The sequence below is a fragment of the Salmo salar genome, chromosome 07 (assembly GCF_965601325.2).
Source record: "Salmo salar chromosome 07, fSalSal1, whole genome shotgun sequence".
NCBI lineage: Eukaryota > Metazoa > Chordata > Actinopteri > Salmoniformes > Salmonidae > Salmo > Salmo salar.
Genome location: NC_138297.1, coordinates 55,435,001 through 55,457,959, shown reverse-complemented (window position 1 = coordinate 55,457,959; position 22,959 = coordinate 55,435,001). Strand labels below are relative to the sequence as shown.

General features: G+C 45.6%; 1 protein-coding gene across 3 annotated transcripts in view; it reads right to left on the bottom strand.

Moving 5' to 3' along the window:
- anks1b (ankyrin repeat and sterile alpha motif domain containing 1B) overlaps positions 1 to 22,959 on the bottom strand; it is a 332,396-nt gene that overhangs the window by 85,752 nt on the left and 223,685 nt on the right. For all 3 annotated transcript variants that reach the window (XM_082977782.1, XM_082977781.1, XM_082977783.1), the window contains exons 15-18: positions 18,158 to 19,008; positions 17,750 to 17,875; positions 11,439 to 11,517; positions 9,887 to 9,993 (exon numbers count right to left, since the gene is read on the bottom strand). In XM_082977782.1, the coding sequence (XP_082833908.1) occupies positions 9,887 to 9,993; positions 11,439 to 11,517; positions 17,750 to 17,875; positions 18,158 to 19,008 (1,163 nt within the window). The remainder of the gene's footprint in view (positions 1 to 9,886; positions 9,994 to 11,438; positions 11,518 to 17,749; positions 17,876 to 18,157; positions 19,009 to 22,959) is intronic.

Sequence of the window (22,959 nt, the reverse complement as noted above, 5' to 3'; positions counted from 1 at the left end):
AATTGTCCGTAGAACTTCGAGACAGGATTGTGTCGAGGCACAGCTCTGGGGAAGGGTACCAAAAAGTGTCTGGGCATTGAAGGTACCCAAGAACACAGTGGTCTCCATCATTCTTAAATGTAAGAAGTTTGGAACCACTAAGAATCTTCCTAGAGCTGGCCGCTCAGCCAAACTGAACAATTGAGGGAGAAGGGCCTTGGTCAGGGAGGTGACCAAGAACACGATGATCACTCTGACAAAGATCCAGAGTTCCATTGTAGAGATTGGAGAACCTTCCAGACGGAGAATCATCTTTGCAGCACTCCACCAATCAAGCATTTCTGGTAGAGTGGCCAGACGGAAGCCACTCCTCAGTAAAAGGCACATGACAGCCTGCTTGGAGTTTGCCAAAAGGCACCTAAAGGACTCTCAGACCATGAGAAACAAGATTCTTTGGTCTGATAAAACCAAGATTGAACTCTTTGGCCTGACTGCCAAGCGTCACGTCTGGAGGAAACCTGGCACCATTCCTACGGTGAAGCATGGTGGTGGCAGCATCATGCTGTGGGGATGTTTTAAGTGGCAGGGACTGGGAGACTAGTCCGGATTGAGGGAAAGATGAATGGAGCAAAGTACAGAGAGATCCTTGATGAAAACCTGCTCCAGAGCGCTCAGGACCTCAGACTGGGGCGAAGGTTCACCTTCCAACAGGACAATGACCCTAAGCACACACCCAAGACAACACAGGAGCGGCTTTGAGACAAGTCTCTGAATGTCCTTGACTGGCCCAGCCAGAGCCCGGACTTGAACCCGATCGAACAGACCTGAAAATAGCTGTTTGAGTTATAGTTTATTTATTCTTGCTCACAGATAAAACTGAAGAAATGCAGTGGGTAGAGTGGTGTTTCGCAGGCGGTTCGTACGAGCAGTTATACATGACAGTTCGTGGCTGTTTCTCGGGAGCATGGTGGTACAGTTACCTCTTTTTGGAGGAAGTAGGTCATTCAGTGGATGGTCAAGAGTGTGCATGTCCTTCACCAGGTGCACTGCAGTCTGCTCTGCAGTGAAGAGAGCTGTGGTTGGACTGCTCCACCTCTGGAGATGATCCTCAAGGCCCTTCTCTGCACCCTGTCTAGTTGGGCCTTCTGCTTTTTACTGCGAACAACAAACAGCACTCCACCGTATTCCAGACAAGGCCTGACCAGTGTAGTATAGACTGTGACCAGATTTTCAGGCCATTTCTGTCAAGAACAGTCAAAAGGTGCAGATGTTTTGCGGCCTTCCTCACTGACTGCTCCACATGTGTGTCACCACTGAGGTTAGAGTCTAAATGAAAACCAAGATACTTAGTTGTTGTTACCACTAGTATTTCCTGTCCTCCTGGGTTAGCAGTGCAGGTTGTGAGTGGTCTCCAGAAAAACATATCCGCATTTCCACAGACATTTTCCCATTCAGGAGCATATTGTTGGATGTGGCCCACTCTTCCAGCTGCTTTGCCTCCAAGCCCATGGAAGTGTCCTCTTTGATGCTGGTTAATGGTATGGCTTGGGACAGCCCTACATTGTCTGCATACCCAGTGTCCGGAGTTTCACTGAAGACAACTTTTCGGGTGGACATGTGAAGGAGAAACAGATATGGTGAACTCACGCCGCCTTGTGGTACACCAGACCAAGGGCAAAATGTGCCATTTGCCATCACCCTCTGCCTTCGTCCTGTGGTGTAGCTGTGAAGCCAGGCTAGTAACCATCACCCTCTGTCTTCTTCCTGTGGTGTAGCTGTGAAGCCAGGCTAGTAACCATCACCCTCTGTCTTCTTCCTGTGGTGTAGCTGTGAAGCCAGGCTAGTAACCATCACCCTCTGTCTTCTTCCTGTGGTGTAGCTGTGAAGCCAGGCTAGTAACCATCACCCTCTGTCTTCTTCCTGTGGTGTAGCTGTGGAGCCAGGCTAGTAACCATCACCCTCTGTCTTCTTCCTGTGGTGTAGCTGTGGAGCCAGGCTAGTAACCATCACCCTCTGTCTTCTTCCTGTGGTGTAGCTGTGAAGCCAGGCTAGTAACCATCACCCTCTGTCTTCTACCTGTGGTGTAGCTGTGGAGCCAGGCTAGTAACCATCACCCTCTGCCTTCTTCCTGTGGTGTAGCTGTGAAGCCAGGCTAGTAACCATCACCCTCTGTCTTCTTCCTGTGGTGTAGCTGTGGAGCCAGGCTAGTAACCATCACCCTCTGTCTTCTTCCTGTGGTGTAGCTGTGGAGCCAGGCTAGTAACCATCACCCTCTGCATTCTTCCTGTGGTGTAGCTGTGGAGCCAGGCTAGTAACCATCACCCTCTGTCTTCTTCCTGTGGTGTAGCTGTGAAGCCAGGCTAGTAACCATCACCCTCTGTCTTCTTCCTGTGGTGTAGCTGTGAAGCCAGGCTAGTAACCATCACCCTCTGTCTTCTTCCTGTGGTGTAGCTGTGAAGCCAGGCTAGTAACCATCACCCTCTGTCTTCTTCCTGTGGTGTAGCTGTGAAGCCAGGCTAGTAACCATCACCCTCTGTCTTCTACCTGTGGTGTAGCTGTGGAGCCAGGCTAGTAACCATCACCCTCTGCCTTCTTCCTGTGGTGTAGCTGTGAAGCCAGGCTAGTAACCATCACCCTCTGTCTTCTTCCTGTGGTGTAGCTGTGGAGCCAGGCTAGTAACCATCACCCTCTGTCTTCTTCCTGTGGTGTAGCTGTGGAGCCAGGCTAGTAACCATCACCCTCTGCATTCTTCCTGTGGTGTAGCTGTGGAGCCAGGCTAGTAACCATCACCCTCTGCATTCTTCCTGTGGTGTAGCTGTGAAGCCAGGCTAGTAACCATCACCCTCTGCCTTCTTCCTGTGGTGTAGCTGTGGAGCCAGGCTAGTAACCATCACCCTCTGTCTTCTTCCTGTGGTGTAGCTGTGGAGCCAGGCTAGTAACCATCACCCTCTGTCTTCTACCTGTGGTGTAGCTGTGGAGCCAGGCTAGTAACCATCACCCTCTGTCTTCTTCTGGATGTGTAGCTGTGGAGCCAGGCTAGTAACCATCACCCTCTGCCTTCTACCTGCGGTGTAGCTGTGGAGCCAGGCTAATAACCATCACCCTCTGTCTTCTTCTGGATGTGTAGCTGTGGAGCCAGGCTAATAACCATCACCCTCTGCCTTCTACCTGCGGTGTAGCTGTGGAGCCAGGCTAATAACCATCACCCTCTGTCTTCTTCTGGATGTGTAGCTGTGGAGCCAGGCTAGTAACCATCACCCTCTGTCTTCTTCCTGTGGTGTAGCTGTGGAGCCAGGCTAGTAACCATCACCCTCTGTCTTCTTCCTGTGGTGTAGCTGTGGAGCCAGGCTAGTAACCATCACCCTCTGTCTTCTTCCTGTGGTGTAGCTGTGGAGCCAGGCTAGTAACCATCACCCTCTGTCTTCTTCCTGTGGTGTAGCTGTGGAGCCAGGCTAGTAACCATCACCCTCTGTCTTCTTCCTGTGGTGTAGCTGTGGAGCCAGGCTAGTAACCATCACCCTCTGTCTTCTACCTGTGGTGTAGCTGTGGAGCCAGGCTAGTAACCATAACCCTCTGTCTTCTTCCTGTGGTGTAGCTGTGGAGCCAGGCTAGTAACCATCACCCTCTGTCTTCTTCCTGTGGTGTAGCTGTGGAGCCAGGCTAGTAACCATCACCCTCTGTCTTCTTCCTGTGGTGTAGCTGTGGAGCCAGGCTAGTAACCATCACCCTCTGCCTTCTTCCTGTGGTGTAGCTGTGGAGCCAGGCTAGTAACCATCACCCTCTGTCTTCTACCTGTGGTGTAGCTGTGGAGCCAGGCTAGTAACCATCACCCTCTGTCTTCTACCTGTGGTGTAGCTGTGGAGCCAGGCTAGTAACCATCACCCTCTGTCTTCTACCTGTGGTGTAGCTGTGGAGCCAGGCTAGTAACCATCACCCTCTGTCTTCTACCTGTGGTGTAGCTGTGGAGCCAGGCTAGTAACCATCCCCCTCTGCCTTCTTCCTGTGGTGTAGCTGTGGAGCCAGGCTAGTAACCATCACCCTCTGTCTTCTTCATGTGGTGTAGCTGTGGAGCCAGGCTAGTAACCATCACCCTCTGACTTCTTCCTGTGGTGTAGCTGTGGAGCCAGGCTAGTAACCATCACCCTCTGCCTTCTTCCTGTGGTGTAGCTGTGGAGCCAGTCTAGTAACCACCACCCTCTGTCTTCTTCCTGTGGTGTAGCTGTGGAGCCAGGCTAGTAACCTTGGACACAGTTCAATGTCAGACAGATGTTGCAGGAGCTTTGCATGATCTACTCGATCAAAAGCTTTGGACATATCAGCAAGTAACACCCTCACCATTGTTGGTTTTCTGGAGTCTGTAGCTGTCAACCAGGAGTGTGTGGCTTTCACAAGGGCTGTAGTAGTGCTGGACTTTGGTAGGTAGGCATACTGATTCGTGCACTCAGATAAAACTGTTGGCATGACTTTTTTTGATGAAGCTCTCCTGGATTTTTCCAAGGCATGAAGTTAGAGAGATGGGCCTCCAGTCACTCATTGTACATGGGTTGGACACTTTAGGTATGGGACACACATTGGCAGTCTTCCAGGCAGCAGGAACAGTCCCCTGCCAGTAGGAGGTGGTAGCTATGTGTGTGATGACAGGGGATAGATCTTCTGCATGCTCTTTTAGTAGTCAGGCTGGAATGCCATCAGGCCCACACGCCTTACGTGGGCTGAGTCTGGTCAGAGCTTGCTTTATCTGGCCAATGGTGCACAGCTCAACCTGACTTGTAGGCATGGGCAGGGGGAAGATGGCAAGAGGTGTGGTGCTTGTCCACGCCTCAGCAAAAAATACATTAAAAACATCAGCCACGTCGTTGTCTTCAATTCCCTTCACATGTATTCTCCCTCCTAATGTTTTCTTTCATCCAAGTCCTTTTTGAATGAATTCCCATCATTCCTTAGGGTTTTTCTTATTTAGGTCCTGGATTTCAGTTTTGTAGTAGTTTGTTTTTGCTTCCTTGATAAGCATTTGCACTGCGTTTCTGTATTTTCTCCATTTCATTGTTTTCCCCATCTGTTGAAAATCTTCTGTCTTTTCCTGATGGCAGCCTTTATTCCTTCAGTCATCCAGGGCTTGTCCAGTGTTGCTGTTTTCTTATTTCTTATTAGCATGCATACATCAAGTGCAGTTTGAATGCAGGAGTTGAACGTCTCCACCTTTGCATCAATGCTGGCCATACATCGTGCTAAGTCCTCCTTTCTGTTCTGGGTTACCTGCACCTCACTTCTCCCTCCTGATGTTGTGTTTGGGGAGAACAGCAGATATTTGTGATCACTGGATATGAGAGGAGCAAGTACAGTGGGGGTGTTGTAGTGATTCTTCATATTTGTAATGATCAGATCTAAGATGGAGTCCATTCTGGTCTTGTCTTTGACCACCTGTTTCATGTCTGGATGGGAGTTTGTCAGCATCTTGATAGGCATGTGATTAAAGTCTCCACATAGGATGAGCCCCATTTGGGGAGAGAACATCCTGATCACATCGATAGTGTTGATGAGATAATCCACTGTGTTCTGCTGAAGTGTTTTCTCATTTGTCCATGGTGAATGGTAGAGTACTCCCACTACCAGAGTTGAAACTGAGCTGGGGAGCGGAAGCCGCATCCTCTTTGACTAGCTCAGTTCTTCTCTTTGCCTGCATACTGTGATTCACATACATAGCCACGCCCCCTCTCATTCCCCCTCTGGACCTGTCATTTCTGAACAGCTGATAGTTTTGTATGAAAAGAGATTCATCTGGGATGTTTTCGTGGGCTCTAGTTTCAGTGACACATCCAACGTCTTAATTTACTCATTGAAGAAGCAGTTCAAATTCATCCACTTTGTTTACCAATGATCTTGTATTACAAGATCACTGTGCAGTGACGCTCCCCATCCAACCTGACAGAGCTTGAGAAGATCTTCAGAGAAGAATGGGAGAAACACCCAAATACAGGTGTGCCAAGCTTGTAGGGTCATACCCAAGAAGACTCGAGGCTGTAATCGACGTCAAAGGTGCTTCAACAAAGTACTGAGTAAAGGGTCTGAATACTAATGCAAATGTGATATTTCATTTTTTTTTTTTTTGCAATATATTTGCAAAAATGTATAAAAAAACAGTTTTTGCTTTGTCATTATGGGGTATAGTGATGAGAAAATTAAAAAATTAAAAATAATAATAATCAGAATAAGGCTGTAACGTAACAAAATTTGGAAAAAGTCAAGGGGTCTGAACACTTTCCGAATTAACTGTATTCAGACACATATAGGCAGTCTCTCTCTAGCTCTCTGAATAAACAAATCAACTATATCCTACACCACCCAAACAAACACTACTGTATATACCACACTGTAAAAAAGCCATTTAACCAATTGCTTAATCAGCATTATTCTGTGAGTTGAGTGGACTTCAAAATAGCATTGAAGTGGATTCAACCTATAAATATCAAGGCAACCAGCTGCAATATGATTTCTAGTTTGCTCAACACTAGATTTTAGATTGCTCAAGATTTATTGACTAAAATAACAAACTCATTTTTGCTTAAAACCATGCCCACATTATCATATTTCCCAGCATGCTCCACTACAGGTTGATTATCAGAAGTGTTTGTTAAAATACCTGTGTTTTTGCATGTACATTGATCGGTTGATTAATCTTATACTACACAAAAATAAAGAACAAATGTTTCTAAACTAATCCAATCTGTTAGTAGTTGGATTTATTGCAACAGTTACTGAGATGGCTGTTCCAGTTTAGATGATTTAGGTAGTCTCATGAATGAATCTTCCCTAACACGGCAGTCATTCTCAGGGCTCCACACTAACATCTTCCCCTGGTGGCACTGGAACCACTGACTTCTTCATTTGGAAGCATCAGAATTGTAGCGTCACACAATAAAAATAATGATTAACCACTTACAGAGTCGTTCACAATGCTTTTTTAAGAGGTGTAATAGACGACAGATGGTATTCAATAAATAAGTGGTTTCATCTAACGTATCCATGCAGGAATGCATGATGCAAGATATTTTGATGTGCAACCTTATTCAGTGATTTTCATGAATTTTGGGTTGACAATTTGGCTATTGTTGTTATATTCTACTGTTAAAATAGGGCTCCAGATTTATATTTTGTTCAATAGAGATGAATTTATTGTATTTATTTATTGTATTTTTCTTACTTTTTAACTCCACATTGTTGGCAACGGGCTTGTAAGTAAGCATTTCACTGTAAAGTATACACCTGTTGTATTCAGCGCATGTGACCAATAAGATTTTATTTAAATAAATATTTATGTTTGCTAATATCATAGGCTAATTTATTTGGGGCTAATTCACCTCCTGAGTAAGAGGAAACAAAAAAAACACTATAGATGGATCGCTAACTCTAAACATAATACCAGCTGCTTGTAATGCAGCCATGTATTAATCTAACAGTAAATACAATGTCCTAAAAATACATTGTAGCTGTAGCCTACTACCCACTGTGTATTTCACACTATCTGTATCTCAATGCCATATCAAATGTATTGGTTATAAAATAGTTCTATAGAGCACAATATTGAGAGTTGGGAAATAAAAAGTATAGCTACAGAAAGCTGAGAACCCTCTCTCTATTTTCAACAGCGACAACATTAGTTGCTTCCAAATCTGTGTTTCTCACGCAACTGGATTTTGAAATGTTATAGCCTACAACCAGAACAATGTTTTTACTCCCGGTGCGCAGGGGAGAGGGAGTTAGTGTCTCATCACAGCAGCAGGCCCCAGCGAAACAGGCACAGGGGTAGGGCAAAAACTGTAATTACAGGAATCATGAGGATAATGAACATTACTGTTTGACCAAATCATGATTTTAGCCTCCTAAAAAAATAGGAGGTTTGGAGTAAGATGACCATGTAGAATGAGCAACAAGCACCGATGCGACTCATACATATTTTTTTACTCGCACAGCCAATGTGACTAAACTGTTGCAGTCTGGAGCCCTGATTCTGAATGCAGGTTGCGGGTGATTAAAAGTTCCATTTGTTGGATATTCCAATAGGAACTACAGTACACATCATTTTGCAAGCCAAGAATATGTGACTTGCAGGCTTGTTGTGACTTGTAAACCAGGAGTTTCAGACCACTGAGTTAGGGTGTAACTAGGCCCTCAAAGAAAGGTCTTATGATATACTGTATGTAATGTATTGTCATAGAGAGATTAACTTAGAAGCACACAGGGAAATATGCAAATAAGGTAGAATACATTCTCAAGTTGAATTGTATGTCCACAACTAATGGATGAGTGGACATACATTTCAACTTGAGAATATGCCCAAATGTTGAGCAAACAAAAAATCCTATTGCAGCTCAACATGTTATATATCTATTGTTACATTGCACTCAGACTGCTAGCCAATACAACTGGATTATTAAGATAATGGACTTTAGCCTTAGTGTGCCATGAAACTCATTCTGTATGGAGATACAGTCATGGTGGCTGCTAGCTTGAATGTCAATTGGACATCCGCTCTTGTATAATACATAAATAAAGATTAGGCAGGGGCTGTAACAGAGAAGTACACAGACACACACGCAGGGTTGCACTGAGTCTTTTTGTATCATCATTCAAATGTTTGGTTATGTGATAAAGCTGTAAAATAGAGAATAGGAATGTATCTCCCTCCCTCCCTCTCTCTCTCCCTTCCTCCCCTCCCCCCCTCTCTCTCTCTCGGTCATCCACCCCCTCTCAATATTTTATTTATTTCTTTACCTTGGTCTCACTCTCTCTAGATCTGTATACTCTCTCCCTCTGCTGGTGCTGCACACTGTTTTATGATCTTCAGAAACAGAGCACACACACACACACACACACACACACACACACACACGCATGTGTTCACGAAGCATGCGACAAATAAAATGTGATTTGACACGCACACACACGTCTTGAACCAATACCACAAGCTCCCTGTCACGTATGATGAGTTTTAATCATGCACATGTCAAAGTACAGGCCAAGCTAAAACATGTGTGACCTGTCACAGAGAGATCAATACACAAACACACAGTGAAATGTCATGGAGGAAGTTCATGCATACTAAATGATACACATGTAGTCTCTCTCTCCACACTAGCAGAGATGAAAGAACAGAAAAAAATGAGTGATGGGAAGATGAAAGAGAGGAAGACACTGATAGTTCACAGAGTTGTGTGTGTGTGTTGGATTACGTTTATTGCGTGTGTGTTTTGTAAGTACCACTGTCTTGTGGGACTGGGGGTGTATTGAGTGGAATAAGTACAGGGATGGAGAAACAGGAAGGATAGGAGGAGAGGAAGAGAAAGAGAGCAGTAAACAGAGAGAGAGACAGAGGAGAGAGAGAGGGAGGTTGGAAAGGAGAAAACAAGAGCAGATGAGAGAATAGACAAGGATAATGTGAAGAAGGAAAGAGAGAGGGGTAGAAGAGAAGGAGAGACAGAGACAGGGTAGAAGAGAAGGAGAGAAAGAGAGAGGGTAGAAGAGAAGGAGAGACAGAGACAGGGTAGAAGAGAAGGAGAGACAAAGAGACAGGGTAGAAGAGAAGGAGAGATATAGAGAGAGGGTAGAAGAGAAGGAGAGATAAAGATACAGGGTAGAAGAGAAGGAGAGAAAGAGAGAGGGTAGAAGAGAAGGAGAGAAAGAGAGATGGTAGAAGAGAAGGAGAGAAAGAGAGAGGGTAGAAGAGAAGGAGAGAAAGAGAGATGGTAGAAGAGAAGGAGAGAGAAAGAGAGAGATTGAGAAAGATAAATTATAGAAGACACAAAACCCACCAGAAAACCAAGAAACCCAACAAAAACACAAGTAACAAAATCTAGACAACTTCCTTTCTCCCCCACGCCTCCTCTCCTCTCCCCCCCTCTCCACTCACCATAAACTGCACGTTGTCGAAGCCGTTGGCCAGTAGGTGGTTCTCGTATTGGACCAGTCCAATGCTGTCCAGCCATTGGCCCACAGACTGCATGGGGCACCGGGGACCTATGAGGGGGTGAAGGGGCAGACGCTTCAGGAGGGAGTAGCCATCCACCCGGTAACACCGGCAGTCAGGCTGGGAGAGCTGGCACTGCCACATCATGTTGCGGGCAATGTGGCTGTCGAACGAGCCCGCCATGGTAGAGGAAGAGTGTGGAGGAGAGGGGAAAGAGAGGGAAGAGGATGGTAGGATGGATGGGGGGGGTTGGAGGATGGGGGTTGGGGGTTGGGGTTAGGCTTGGCTGAGGGTTATGAGCATGGCTGAGGGGTGAGGATGGAGGGGCGAAGCATGCTAGGGTGCTGGGGCACAAGGGGGTAGGGGGATAAGTTTAGGGTGGTTGGAGGTAGATCCAGGGATTGGGAAAAGAGGGGGGAGGGCTAGGGTTAGATCCAGAGAAGAGGTGCCGTCCTGGGGGTAAGATCCATGAGAGAGAGGGTGCAGGGGCTGGAGGTGGTAAGATAGATCCGATAGATGCGTGTGTCTTGCTGCTACTGCTGTTTTCCTTTCACGCTCTCAGCTGTTGCTCCTGCCTGCTTGTTCGCCTCGCTTGTGTATGTGTACGAGTGTGTGTGTGCGTGTGTGTGTGTGTGTGCGCGTGTGAGCAGGAGCGGGAGAGAGAAAGAAGGAGATAGGGAGAGCTGCCTGCTTGGTAGAATTCTCTTTATCAAGTACTCCCACACTCAACTGGATGCTTTCTGCAGCCTTCTCTCTCTCTCTCTCTCTGCTCTCCCCCGCTCTCTCTCTCCACTCTGCCTTCCTCTCCCATTCTCCCTCCTCTTTCTATCCTCCCTCCCTACTCCTGTTTCTCACTCACTCTCTCTCCCTCAATCTCTCTGCTCTCCCTTCTTTCTCTCTCTCTTTCTCTCGCGCTCTTTTCTTGGTTCTCCCTCTATTGCTCCCTTTCCCTTCTCTCTCTCTCCGTCGACATCTCTCTCCCCTCCTTCTCTTTCTCCCCCCTCTCTCTCACCCTCTCTGTCCCCCTCTATCTCAGTGCCGTGCTCAGATAGCAATAGCCATCAGATGAGCCTCTTTGTCTGAGAGCTGAGCTGCCCCAACACACACAATGTGGGTGCGGGTGCATGTGCGTTGGTGGGAGACAGCAGGTTTAGCACATAGCGCAAACAGCATTTCTCAAAGTGGTTACCATGGTAAGGGAATGCTTCACATGCACAGGAGAGGAGAGGCGGGAGGATAGAGATCAGGGGAAATGGAGAGAGAGAGAGAGAGAGAGAGAGAGAGAGAGGAGGCAGGAGGATGGGGAAAGAATGGGGAAGATAGAGGGAAAGAGGAGGAGAGAGAGGTGAGAGGGGGAGTGACAGAAGGACAAGTGGGGATGAGAGAACTGAGGAGGAAAGAGGGAGAGATGAGAAGGGAGAGAATGAGATGGAGGAGAAAGGAGGTATGGAAGCTGGGGCTTTCAGTTCAGTGCCGTTTCTGACTATCTGTTTACCTGCATTATTCTCCTTGATCCCTTCTGAGCCCATGCCAGTGCTGATGCCAGCCCCAATGGAGCTCATTATCTTATCAATCTGAATGGAGAGAAGGAGAGAAGTGAGGAGAGAGGAGAGAGGAGAGAGAGAAGGAGAGAAGAGAGAAGAGAGAGAGAGTTGCAATTTAGAAAATGTTCATGCTGTATCTCTAGCTGCCTATATGTAAATTGGTGACATGGTCATTATAAATTCAAATGAATGGCAATCAATCACCTTTGAATTTTATTGAGTTGACAGGCGAGGAGGACAGAGGAGACTGAAGGAGGAAAGGGGGAGATTTGGAGGAAGGAGGAAGAAGGGGAGGGAGAGAAAGGAGGTGAGAAGATGGATGGGAAAGCATGAAAGAGAGAGAAAGAGTAACGGCTTCAGAAGCCTCTGTCTGCCTTTCAGCTCATCTACAGAAGGATTCCACAGCAGGAATCTGACCCTAGACCTGCTGTTAAGCACTCAACTGTGCAGCGCAGCACCATACATCTGACAGGCTCAATGACTGCCTATGGGGGCTACCACATGATTGCCGACTCACTGATCTAAGATCAGAGAGCTCCCCCAAATTACACAATTCCTCATTTTAAAGTAGTCTATGGAATGGGAAAATTGGGATTCCCACATTGGGTTTGAGTACAAAAGCAATATATCACTATTTCCTAAAGTTAGCAACACAGCTAAGAATGAATGGATCCCATGTAGCCTACACTTGTTTACAGCATTGCATCATATTCAGGGTCAGGAAAACAGTACTTTTGTAATTTAAAGGAGAAATCTGCAGCTGAAACAATTACAAAGTGTTCTTCCAGCCACTGTTTCTGTAAGAAGCTGAGGGATGGGACTAGAGAACTATAACCACTTGAATTCATAGAAAGAGCTACGGACTGAACAGACATCAAAATGATAGTTTTAACCATGTTTTGAGGCTATATCGTACCTGTTACATTTCATTTGTTTACAAACACTGGAGTAAAACACGCTTATATTCTGGGTTCTCATGGAGTGTGACAGTTGAACTAAGCTCATGAGGCATTTATAAGTTACATTCTTCAAGAATCAATGGGAACATATAATTGGTTTATAAGTCCAAAAATGGATGCATGTTTGCCTGTTTAAGAGCACTATCCATATAAGAACATACAGATCTTTAGTGAGCCTTCCCTTGTGGGCAGCCTCTTGCTTATAGCAGAACTGTCTCTTGCATTTCTTCTCAAAACAGAACAAACACACAACATGACCAAAAGTATGTGGACACCTGCTAGTCGAACATCTCATTCCAAAATCATGGGCATTAAAATGGAGTTGGTCCCCCCTTTGCTGTTATAACAGCCTCCACTCTTCTGGAAAAACTTTCCACTAGGTGTTGGAACATTGCTGTGGGGACTTGCTTCCATTCAGCCACAAGAGCATTTGTGAGGTGGGGCACTGATGTTGGGTGATTAGGCCTGGCTCGCAGTCGGCATTCCAGTTCATCCAAAAGGTGTTTGAAGGGGTTGAGGTCATGGCTCTGTGCAGGCCAGTCAAGTTGGAAGCACATAATCATCTAGAATGTCATTGTATGCTGTAGCAATAAGATTTCCTTTCACTGGAACTAAGGAGTCCAAACCATGAAAAACAGCCCCAGGCCATTATTCCTCCTCCACCAAACTTTACAGTTGGCACTATGCATTCGGCAGATAGCGTTCTCCTGGAATCCGCCAAACCCAGATTTGTCCGTCGGAATGCCAGACGGTGAGGTGTGATTCTTCACTCCAGAGAACACGTTTCCACTGCTCCAGTGTCCAATGGCGGTGAGCTTTACACCACTCTAGCCGACGCTTGCCATTACGCATGGTGATCTTAGGCTTGTATGTGGCTGCTCGGCCATGGAAACCCACTTCATGAAGCTCCTGACAAACAGTTCTTGTGCTGACGTTGCTTCCAGAGTCAGTTTAGAACTCAGTAGTGAGTGCAGCCGAGGAATAGAAGTTTTACGCGCTTCACGCTTCAGTTCTGTGAGCTTGTGTGTCCTACCACTTTGTGGCTGAGCTGTTGTTGATCCTAGACGTTTCCACTTGACTATAACACCCCTCACAGTTGACCGGGGCAGCTCTAGCAGGGCAGAAATTTGACAAACTGACTTGTTGGAAAGGTGGCGTCCTATGACGGTGCCACGTTGAAAGTCACTGAGATATTCAGTACAGGCCATTCTACTGCCAATGTTTGTCTTTGGAGATTGCGTGGCTGTGTGCTCGATTTTATACACCTGTGAGGTGTGGCTGAAATAGACAAATCTACTCATTTGAATAGGTGTCCACATAGTTTTCTATATAAAGATTAGATTTTCTTTCTTTTCCCATTCTGTGTTTTCCCGAAGCAGGTAATTAAATACGACCCTTCTCTGAATAATTGCTGCAGATTAATAGAAGAATCTGTAGGTAATTTATCATCATCATTCAGCCTCTATAGAATTGTATGGGGTGTGCAATGTATGACAAACCATCGCTAATGAATGGAAAACTGGGATCGTCACAGCCCTACTATACAGCATGTGAAAAACTGGGATCGTCACAGCCCTACTATACAGCATGTGAAAAACTGGGATCATCACAGCCCTACTATACAGCATGTGAAAAACTGGGATCATCACAGCCCTACTATACAGCATGTGAAAAACTGGGATCATCACAGCCCTACTATACAGCATGTGAAAAAGTGGGATCATCACAGCCCTACTATACAGCATGTGAAAAACTGGGATCATCACAGCCCTACTATACAGCATGTGAAAAACTGGGATCATCACAGCCCTACTATACAGCATGTGAAAAACTGGGATCATCACAGCCCTACTATACAGCATGTGAAAAACTGGGATCATCACAGCCCTACTATACAGCATGTGAAAAACTGGGATCATCACAGCCCTACTATACAGCATGTGAAAAACTGGGATCATCACAGCCCTACTATACAGCATGTGAAAAACTGGGATCATCACAGCCCTACTATACAGCATGTGAAAAACTGGGATCATCACAGCCCTACTATACAGCATGTGAAAAACTGGGGTCATCACAGCCCTACTATACAGCATGTGAAAAACTGGGATCATCACAGCCCTACTATACAGCATGTGAAAAACTGGGATCATCACAGCCCTACTATACAGCATGTGAAAAACTGGGATCATCACAGCCCTACTATACAGCATGTGAAAAACTGGGATCATCACAGCCCTACTGTACAGCATGTGAAAAACTGGGATCATCACAGCCCTACTATACAGCATGTGAAAAACTGGGATCATCACAGCCCTACTATACAGCATGTGAAAAACTGGGATCATCACAGCCCTACTATACAGCATGTGAAAAACTGGGATCATCACAGCCCTACTGTACAGCATGTGAAAAACTGGGATCATCACAGCCCTACTATACAGCATGTGAAAAACTGGGATCATCACAGCCCTACTATACAGCATGTGAAAAACTGGGATCATCACAGCCCTACTATACAGCATGTGAAAAACTGGGATCGTCACAGCCCTACTATACAGCATGTGAAAAACTGGGATCATCACAGCCCTACTATACAGCATGTGAAAAACTGGGATCGTCACAGCCCTACTATACAGCATGTGAAAAACTGGGATCGTCACAGCCCTACTATACAGCATGTGAAAAACTGGGATCGTCACAGCCCTACTATACAGCATGTGAAAAACTGGGATCGTCACAGCCCTACTATACAGCATGTGAAAAACTGGGATCGTCACAGCCCTACTATACAGCATGTGAAAAACTGGGATCATCACAGCCCTACTATACAGCATGTGAAAAACTGGGATCATCACAGCCCTACTATACAGCATGTGAAAAACTGGGATCATCACAGCCCTACTATACAGCATGTGAAAAACTGGGATCATCACAGCCCTACTATACAGCATGTGAAAAACTGGGATCATCACAGCCCTACTATACAGCATGTGAAAAACTGGGATCATCACAGCCCTGCTATACAGCATGTGAAAAACTGGGATCATCACAGCCCTACTATACAGCATGTGAAAAAGTGGGATCATCACAGCCCTACTATACAGCATGTGAAAAACTGGGATCATCACAGCCCTACTATACAGCATGTGAAAAAGTGGGATCATCACAGCCCTACTATACAGCATGTGAAAAAGTGGGATCATCACAGCCCTACTATACAGCATGTGAAAAACTGGGATCATCACAGCCCTACTATACAGCATGTGAAAAACTGGGATCATCACAGCCCTACTATACAGCATGTGAAAAACTGGGATCATCACAGCCCTACTATACAGCATGTGAAAAACTGGGATCATCACAGCCCTACTATACAGCATGTGAAAAACTGGGATCATCACAGCCCTACTATACAGCATGTGAAAAACTGGGATCATCACAGCCCTACTATACAGCATGTGAAAAACTGGGATCATCACAGCCCTACTATACAGCATGTGAAAAACTGGGATCATCACAGCCCTACTATACAGCATGTGAAAAACTGGGATCATCACAGCCCTACTATACAGCATGTGAAAAACTGGGATCATCACAGCCCTACTATACAGCATGTGAAAAACTGGGATCATCACAGCCCTACTATACAGCATGTGAAAAACTGGGGTCATCACAGCCCTACTATACAGCATGTGAAAAACTGGGATCATCACAGCCCTACTATACAGCATGTGAAAAACTGGGATCATCACAGCCCTACTATACAGCATGTGAAAAACTGGGGTCATCACAGCCCTACTATACAGCATGTGAAAAACTGGGATCATCACAGCCCTACTATACAGCATGTGAAAAACTGGGATCATCACAGCCCTACTATACAGCATGTGAAAAACTGGGATCATCACAGCCCTACTATACAGCATGTGAAAAACTGGGATCATCACAGCCCTACTATACAGCATGTGAAAAACTGGGATCATCACAGCCCTACTATACAGCATGTGAAAAACTGGGATCATCACAGCCCTACTATACAGCATGTGAAAAACTGGGATCATCACAGCCCTACTATACAGCATGTGAAAAACTGGGATCATCACAGCCCTACTATACAGCATGTGAAAAACTGGGATCATCACAGCCCTACTATACAGCATGTGAAAAACTGGGATCATCACAGCCCTACTATACAGCATGTGAAAAACTGGGGTCATCACAGCCCTACTATACAGCATGTGAAAAACTGGGATCATCACAGCCCTACTATACAGCATGTGAAAAACTGGGATCATCACAGCCCTACTATACAGCATGTGAAAAACTGGGATCATCACAGCCCTACTATACAGCATGTGAAAAACTGGGATCATCACAGCCCTGCTATACAGCATGTGAAAAACTGGGATCATCACAGCCCTACTATACAGCATGTGAAAAAGTGGGATCATCACAGCCCTACTATACAGCATGTGAAAAAGCCAAATGATCATACACATCAATTAGATCACACATGTCAAACACACCCAGTATATTAGCCAATCAGCTTAAGTGTTTTGTTGCTATGTTCAGGAGTGCAGAATCCAGTCTAGAACAAGGCTCTACACTAATGATGATGTTTTGGACTGTAAAGTGGCAATTAGTGAGGTTGATATCTTTCTAATGAATTGTATAGGCTGATTATATGTGTATGGAAGAGGTGGCTTAATGTGTGTGTGTTCCTGGGTGTGAAGCTGGACTCCTTTTCCTGCATATCTTAACATCGGTCACCTCTCCAAACACACCCAAGAAAAGCATTAGTGGTGGTGTGTGTGTGTCTGTCTGTGTGTGTGATCACTGACCAGAAGATCATTTGGCTGTGAGTCAGTGTGTATAATATTTCTCAACAATGGAAATAAACACATGGATCACAATCATGCTTAAAAGTATGTCAGTGGTACCACCACCCGTACACCACCTCCGGACGGACGGACGGACACACACACTAATGCTTTTCTTGGGATGCCTTTACTCTCTCTCTCTCCATCTCTGCATGCATTTTTATACCTTTTTTCTTATTCAATCTCCTCTCTTTTCTTAATTTCCTCTCACCTTTTTAATTTTTTTACTTTATAGAAGAGAAAGTAAAGTAACCTGGACATTCATGTCGTTTTTCTCTTGGACCAGAAACGAATTGTGTAGAACAGACAGATAATTGACCACATCTTAATAGACCACGTCAAATCATTTCTTCTTTGTTTAAGTTCTAGACATAACATTTCTATCTGACTGAACAGCAGCCACAGCGCTGCTTCTCTCACCTCCTCCCATTCAGCAGTGAAGGAGGGTGTTCTCTCTAGCTGGCCCCCAGGACTGGCGGTGTCCCCTGGGCTAGGGCTTCCTCTCGGCCCCTGGCCCCTAGCCCCCGACCCCCAGTGGTACTCCTCCTGAAAGAGACCGTCAACACACTGTCCATTACATCTACGTTTAACAATGGATCCATCAATTGGATCAATATCATTTATCAAGTTGGACAACTGTCTGTGGCTTGAAGCAAATTCTAAGGTGAGGTTCTGTAACAGTCATTCAGTGTAATAAGCCTGGGGCAGTACTTTTAACCGCAATTAATATTGCAACTGGCATTTCACATAAGATAAAGAGGGAATGGTATAAAATAACAGCACTGTTTCTCCATTAAAACGGGATATAAACAGGACAACAGAACGTACCTGTATGGGCGACACAGCCAGCAGGTTGGAGTCAGACTTGGACAGTGACTTGGAGAGCTTTAAGTCCAGCACACTGCGAGGTATGGATCTCATCCTGCCCAGGGTAAAGGCCCTGTCCTCGTACCCAGACGCCGGTGCCCCCTCCCTGGGTCCGCCAGCTCCCGACACACCCCCCCTCACCACCACCGCCTCCCCGTTCCAACCATACGGCGAAGAGGAGGAGGAGGAGGGCGAGGCGTTCTGGGAGTTCTGATTAACCCGGGTGTGGAAGATGGTGCGATAGACTACCTGAGGTTTGGGGGGTCTGTCGTCTTTGAGGGGGTCTTTGGGGGTCTTCACAGCCAACGCCTCGTTTCCTGTGTGTGGGATAATGAGGGGCAGTGGCAGTCCAATTCCTAATTCAAAGGGCTGGGTTACCGAAGCGAGATTGACGTGGTTACTGAGCGTGGTTACCGGGCTGGTGTGGGGGTCCGAGGGGGTGTGTTTTGGGGCTTTGGGGTTGGTGTTGGAGGTGTAGAGGTGGTAGGGTGTGTCGGGCGTCTCACAGGCCGGCGAGGAGCCGTGGAGGAGGCCGGCGAATTCTACAGGGACGAGGCTCTGTCGTCGGTCGTCTGGTAGTGGGAGTGTATTGGAAGAGGCGGGGGGAGGGTTCTGCTGGTACGGCCTGTCGTCTGGTAGTGGGAGTGTATTGGAAGAGGCGGGGGGAGGGTTCTGCTGGTACGGCCTGTCGTCTGGTAGTGGGAGTGTATTGGAAGAGGCGGGGGGAGGGTTCTGCTGGTACGGCCTGTCGTCTGGTAGTGGGAGTGTATTGGAAGAGGCGGGGGGAGGGTTCTGCTGGTACGGCCCGTTGTCTGAGGAGAGAAAACACACACAAGTTAATGTTGGAGTGCACCACACACACATTCCAGGTCCAACATACATACACAGACCCACAGATTGGTTGCACACAGTAACCAATCTTATGAGATCTCTCTCTCTCTCTCGTGCTAACATGGAGACAGTAAAAGGTGCACCACACCCATACCACAACCATATCACACCCATACCACACCACACCCATACCACAACCATATCACACCCATACTACAACCATATCACACCCATACCATAACCATACCACACCACAACCATACCACACCATATCCATAACCATACCATATCCATAACCATACCACACCCATATCACACTCATACCACAACCATATCACACCCATACCATAACCATACCACACCCATATCACACCCATACCATAACCATACCACACCCATATCACACTCATACCACAACCATACCACACTCATACCACAACCATATCACACCCATACCATAACCATACCACACTCATACCACAACCATATCACACCCATACCATAACCATACCACACCCATATCACACCCATACCATAACCATACCACACCCATATCACACTCATACCACAACCATACCACACTCATACCACAACCATATCACACCCATACTACAACCATATCACACCCATACCATAACCATACCACACCACAACCATACCACACCATATCCATAACCATACCATATCCATAACCATACCACACCCATATCACACTCATATCACACCCATACCATAACCATACCACACCCATATCACACCCATACCATAACCATACCACACCCATATCACACTCATACCACAACCATACCACACTCATACCACAACCATATCACACCCATACCATAACCATACCACACTCATACCACAACCATATCACACCCATACCATAACCATACCACACCCATACCACAACCATATCACACCCATACCATAACCATACCACACCCATACCACAACCATACCACACCCATACCATAACCATACCACACTCATACCATAACCATATCACACCCATACCATAACCATACCACACCCATACCACAACCATACCACACCCATACCATAACCATACCACACCCATACCACAACCATATCACACCCATACCATAACCATACCACACCCATACCACAACCATACCACACCCATACCATAACCATACCACACCCATACCACAACCATATCACACCCATACCACAACCATACCACACCCATACCATAACCATACCACACCCATACCATAACCATACCACACCCATACCATAACCATACCACACCCATACCACAACCATACCACACCCATACCATAACCATACCACACCCATACCATAACCATACCACACCCATACCATAACCATACCCATTACCATAACCATTACCAATCTAGAAAAACACACAGCAATACAGAGGATCTATGTTAAAACAACTAGAGAAAAACACAGGATTAACCGAGAGAGTTAAAATAAAGGTTAAAAAACAAGAGAGAGAGAAGAATGATAGAGGGAAACATACATCTGCTGCTGCCCTGTCAAGATGCAGGCTCCTACGGTACACACAACACAACTCCTGACAGGTCTGACACGGCTGCCTGGTCAACATCACTGTGTGTGTGTGTGAGAGAGAAAAGAGAGAGAGAAAAGAGAGAGAGAGAGAGAGAGAGAGAGAGAGAGAGACAGAGAGAGCACATGTGTGATGTATCAGTGTGTCTGACCCATTGACTGAGTTCTGTGAGGTGGCCTTAGAGCCAAATGGATGCTTTGAGAGACAGCCACTGTCTGTGTGCAGTGGGGTGAAAGAGGGATTGGGAGACAATCCAGGAGAGTCTTTCTGGTCTAACTCAGAAAGAGAGCTGGCCCGTATATCTATGTATGTATGTGTGTATGTGTGTATGTGCATGCATGTATGTGTGTGTGTGTATGTGTGTATGTATGTATGTGTGTATATGTGTGTATATGTATGTATGTGTGTGTGTATGTGTGTATATGTATGTATGTGTGTGTGTATGTGTGTATATGTATGTATGTGTGTGTGTATGTGTGTATATGTATGTATGTGTGTATGTGTGTGATTCTGCCCGGGGATGGTGTACAGTGTTCTATTTAGTCTTTGTGCGCGTACAGTGTCATCCTGAGGTCGCTGAGTACATTTTCCTCCAAGCTTTATTGTCCATTCTTTTCATACACTCAATGCCCTACTCCAATATTCACCACAGATTCACAATAAGATTTGAGAGAGATTAAACTCAATAAACAGACAAACAGATATGCAGCCAAACAGAGCTTTGTGAATCAGTGTGTGTAATATCAGTGAGCAAAACTATGATCAGCAGGACAACATGGTTGTGTGTGTGTGTGTGTGTGTGTGTGTGTGTGTGTGTGATAACCAAGTATAATACCTTGGTGGATACACAGACATTTACACAGTACCATGGTGGATACACAGACATTTACACAGTACCATGGTGGATACACAGACATTTACACAGTACCATGGTGGATACACAGACATTTACACTGTACCATGGTGGATACACAGACATTTACACTGTACCATGGTGGATACACAGACATTTACACTGTACCATGGTGGATAGACAGACAATTACACAGTACCATGGTGGATAGACAGACAATTACACAGTACCATGGTGGATAGACAGACAATTACACAGTACCATGGTGGATAGACAGACAATTACACAGTACCATGGTGGATACACAGAAATTTACACAGTACCATGGTGGATACACAGACATTTACACAGTACCATGGTGGATAAACAGATAATTACACAGTACCATGGTGGATACACAGAAATGTACACAGTACCATGGTGGATACACAGAAATGTACACAGTACCATGGTGGATAGACAGATAATTACACAGTACCATGGTGGATAGACAAACATTTACTCCGTACCATGGTGGATAGACAGACATTTACACAGTACCATGGTGGATAGACAGACATTTACACAGTACCATGGAGGATACACAGACATCTACACCGTACCATGGTGGATACACAGAACCATGGTGGATACACAGATAATTACACAGTACCATGGTGAATACACAGAGAATTACACAGTACCATGGTGAATACACAGACATTTACACAGTACCATGGTGAATACACAGACATTTACACAGTACCATGGTGAATACACAGACATTTACACAGTACCATGGTGAATACACAGACATTTACACAGTACCATGGTGAATACACAGACATTTACACAGTACCATGGTGAATTCACAGACATTTACACATTACCATGGTGGATACACAGACATTTACACAGTACCATGGTGGATACACAGATAATTACACAGTACCATGGTGGATACACAGACATTTACACCGTACCATGGTGGATACACAGATAATTACACAGTACCATGGTGGATACACAGACATTTACACAGTACCATGGTGGATACAGAGATAATTACACAGTACCATGGTGGATACACAGACATTTACACCATACCATGGTGGATACACAGACATTTACACAGTACGATGGTGGATAGACAGACAATTACACAGTACCATGGTGGATACACAGACAATTACACAGTACCATGGTGGATAGACAGATAATTACACAGTACCATGGTGGATAGACAGATAATTACACAGTACCATGGTGGATACACAGAAATGTACACAGTACCATGGTGGATACACAGAAATGTACACAGTACCATGGTGGATAGACAGATAATTACACAGTACCATGGTGGATAGACAAACATTTACTCCGTACCATGGTGGATAGACAGACATTTACACAGTACCATGGAGGATACACAGACATCTACACCGTACCATGGTGGATACACAGAACCATGGTGGATACACAGATAATTACACAGTACCATGGTGAATACACAGAGAATTACACAGTACCATGGTGAATACA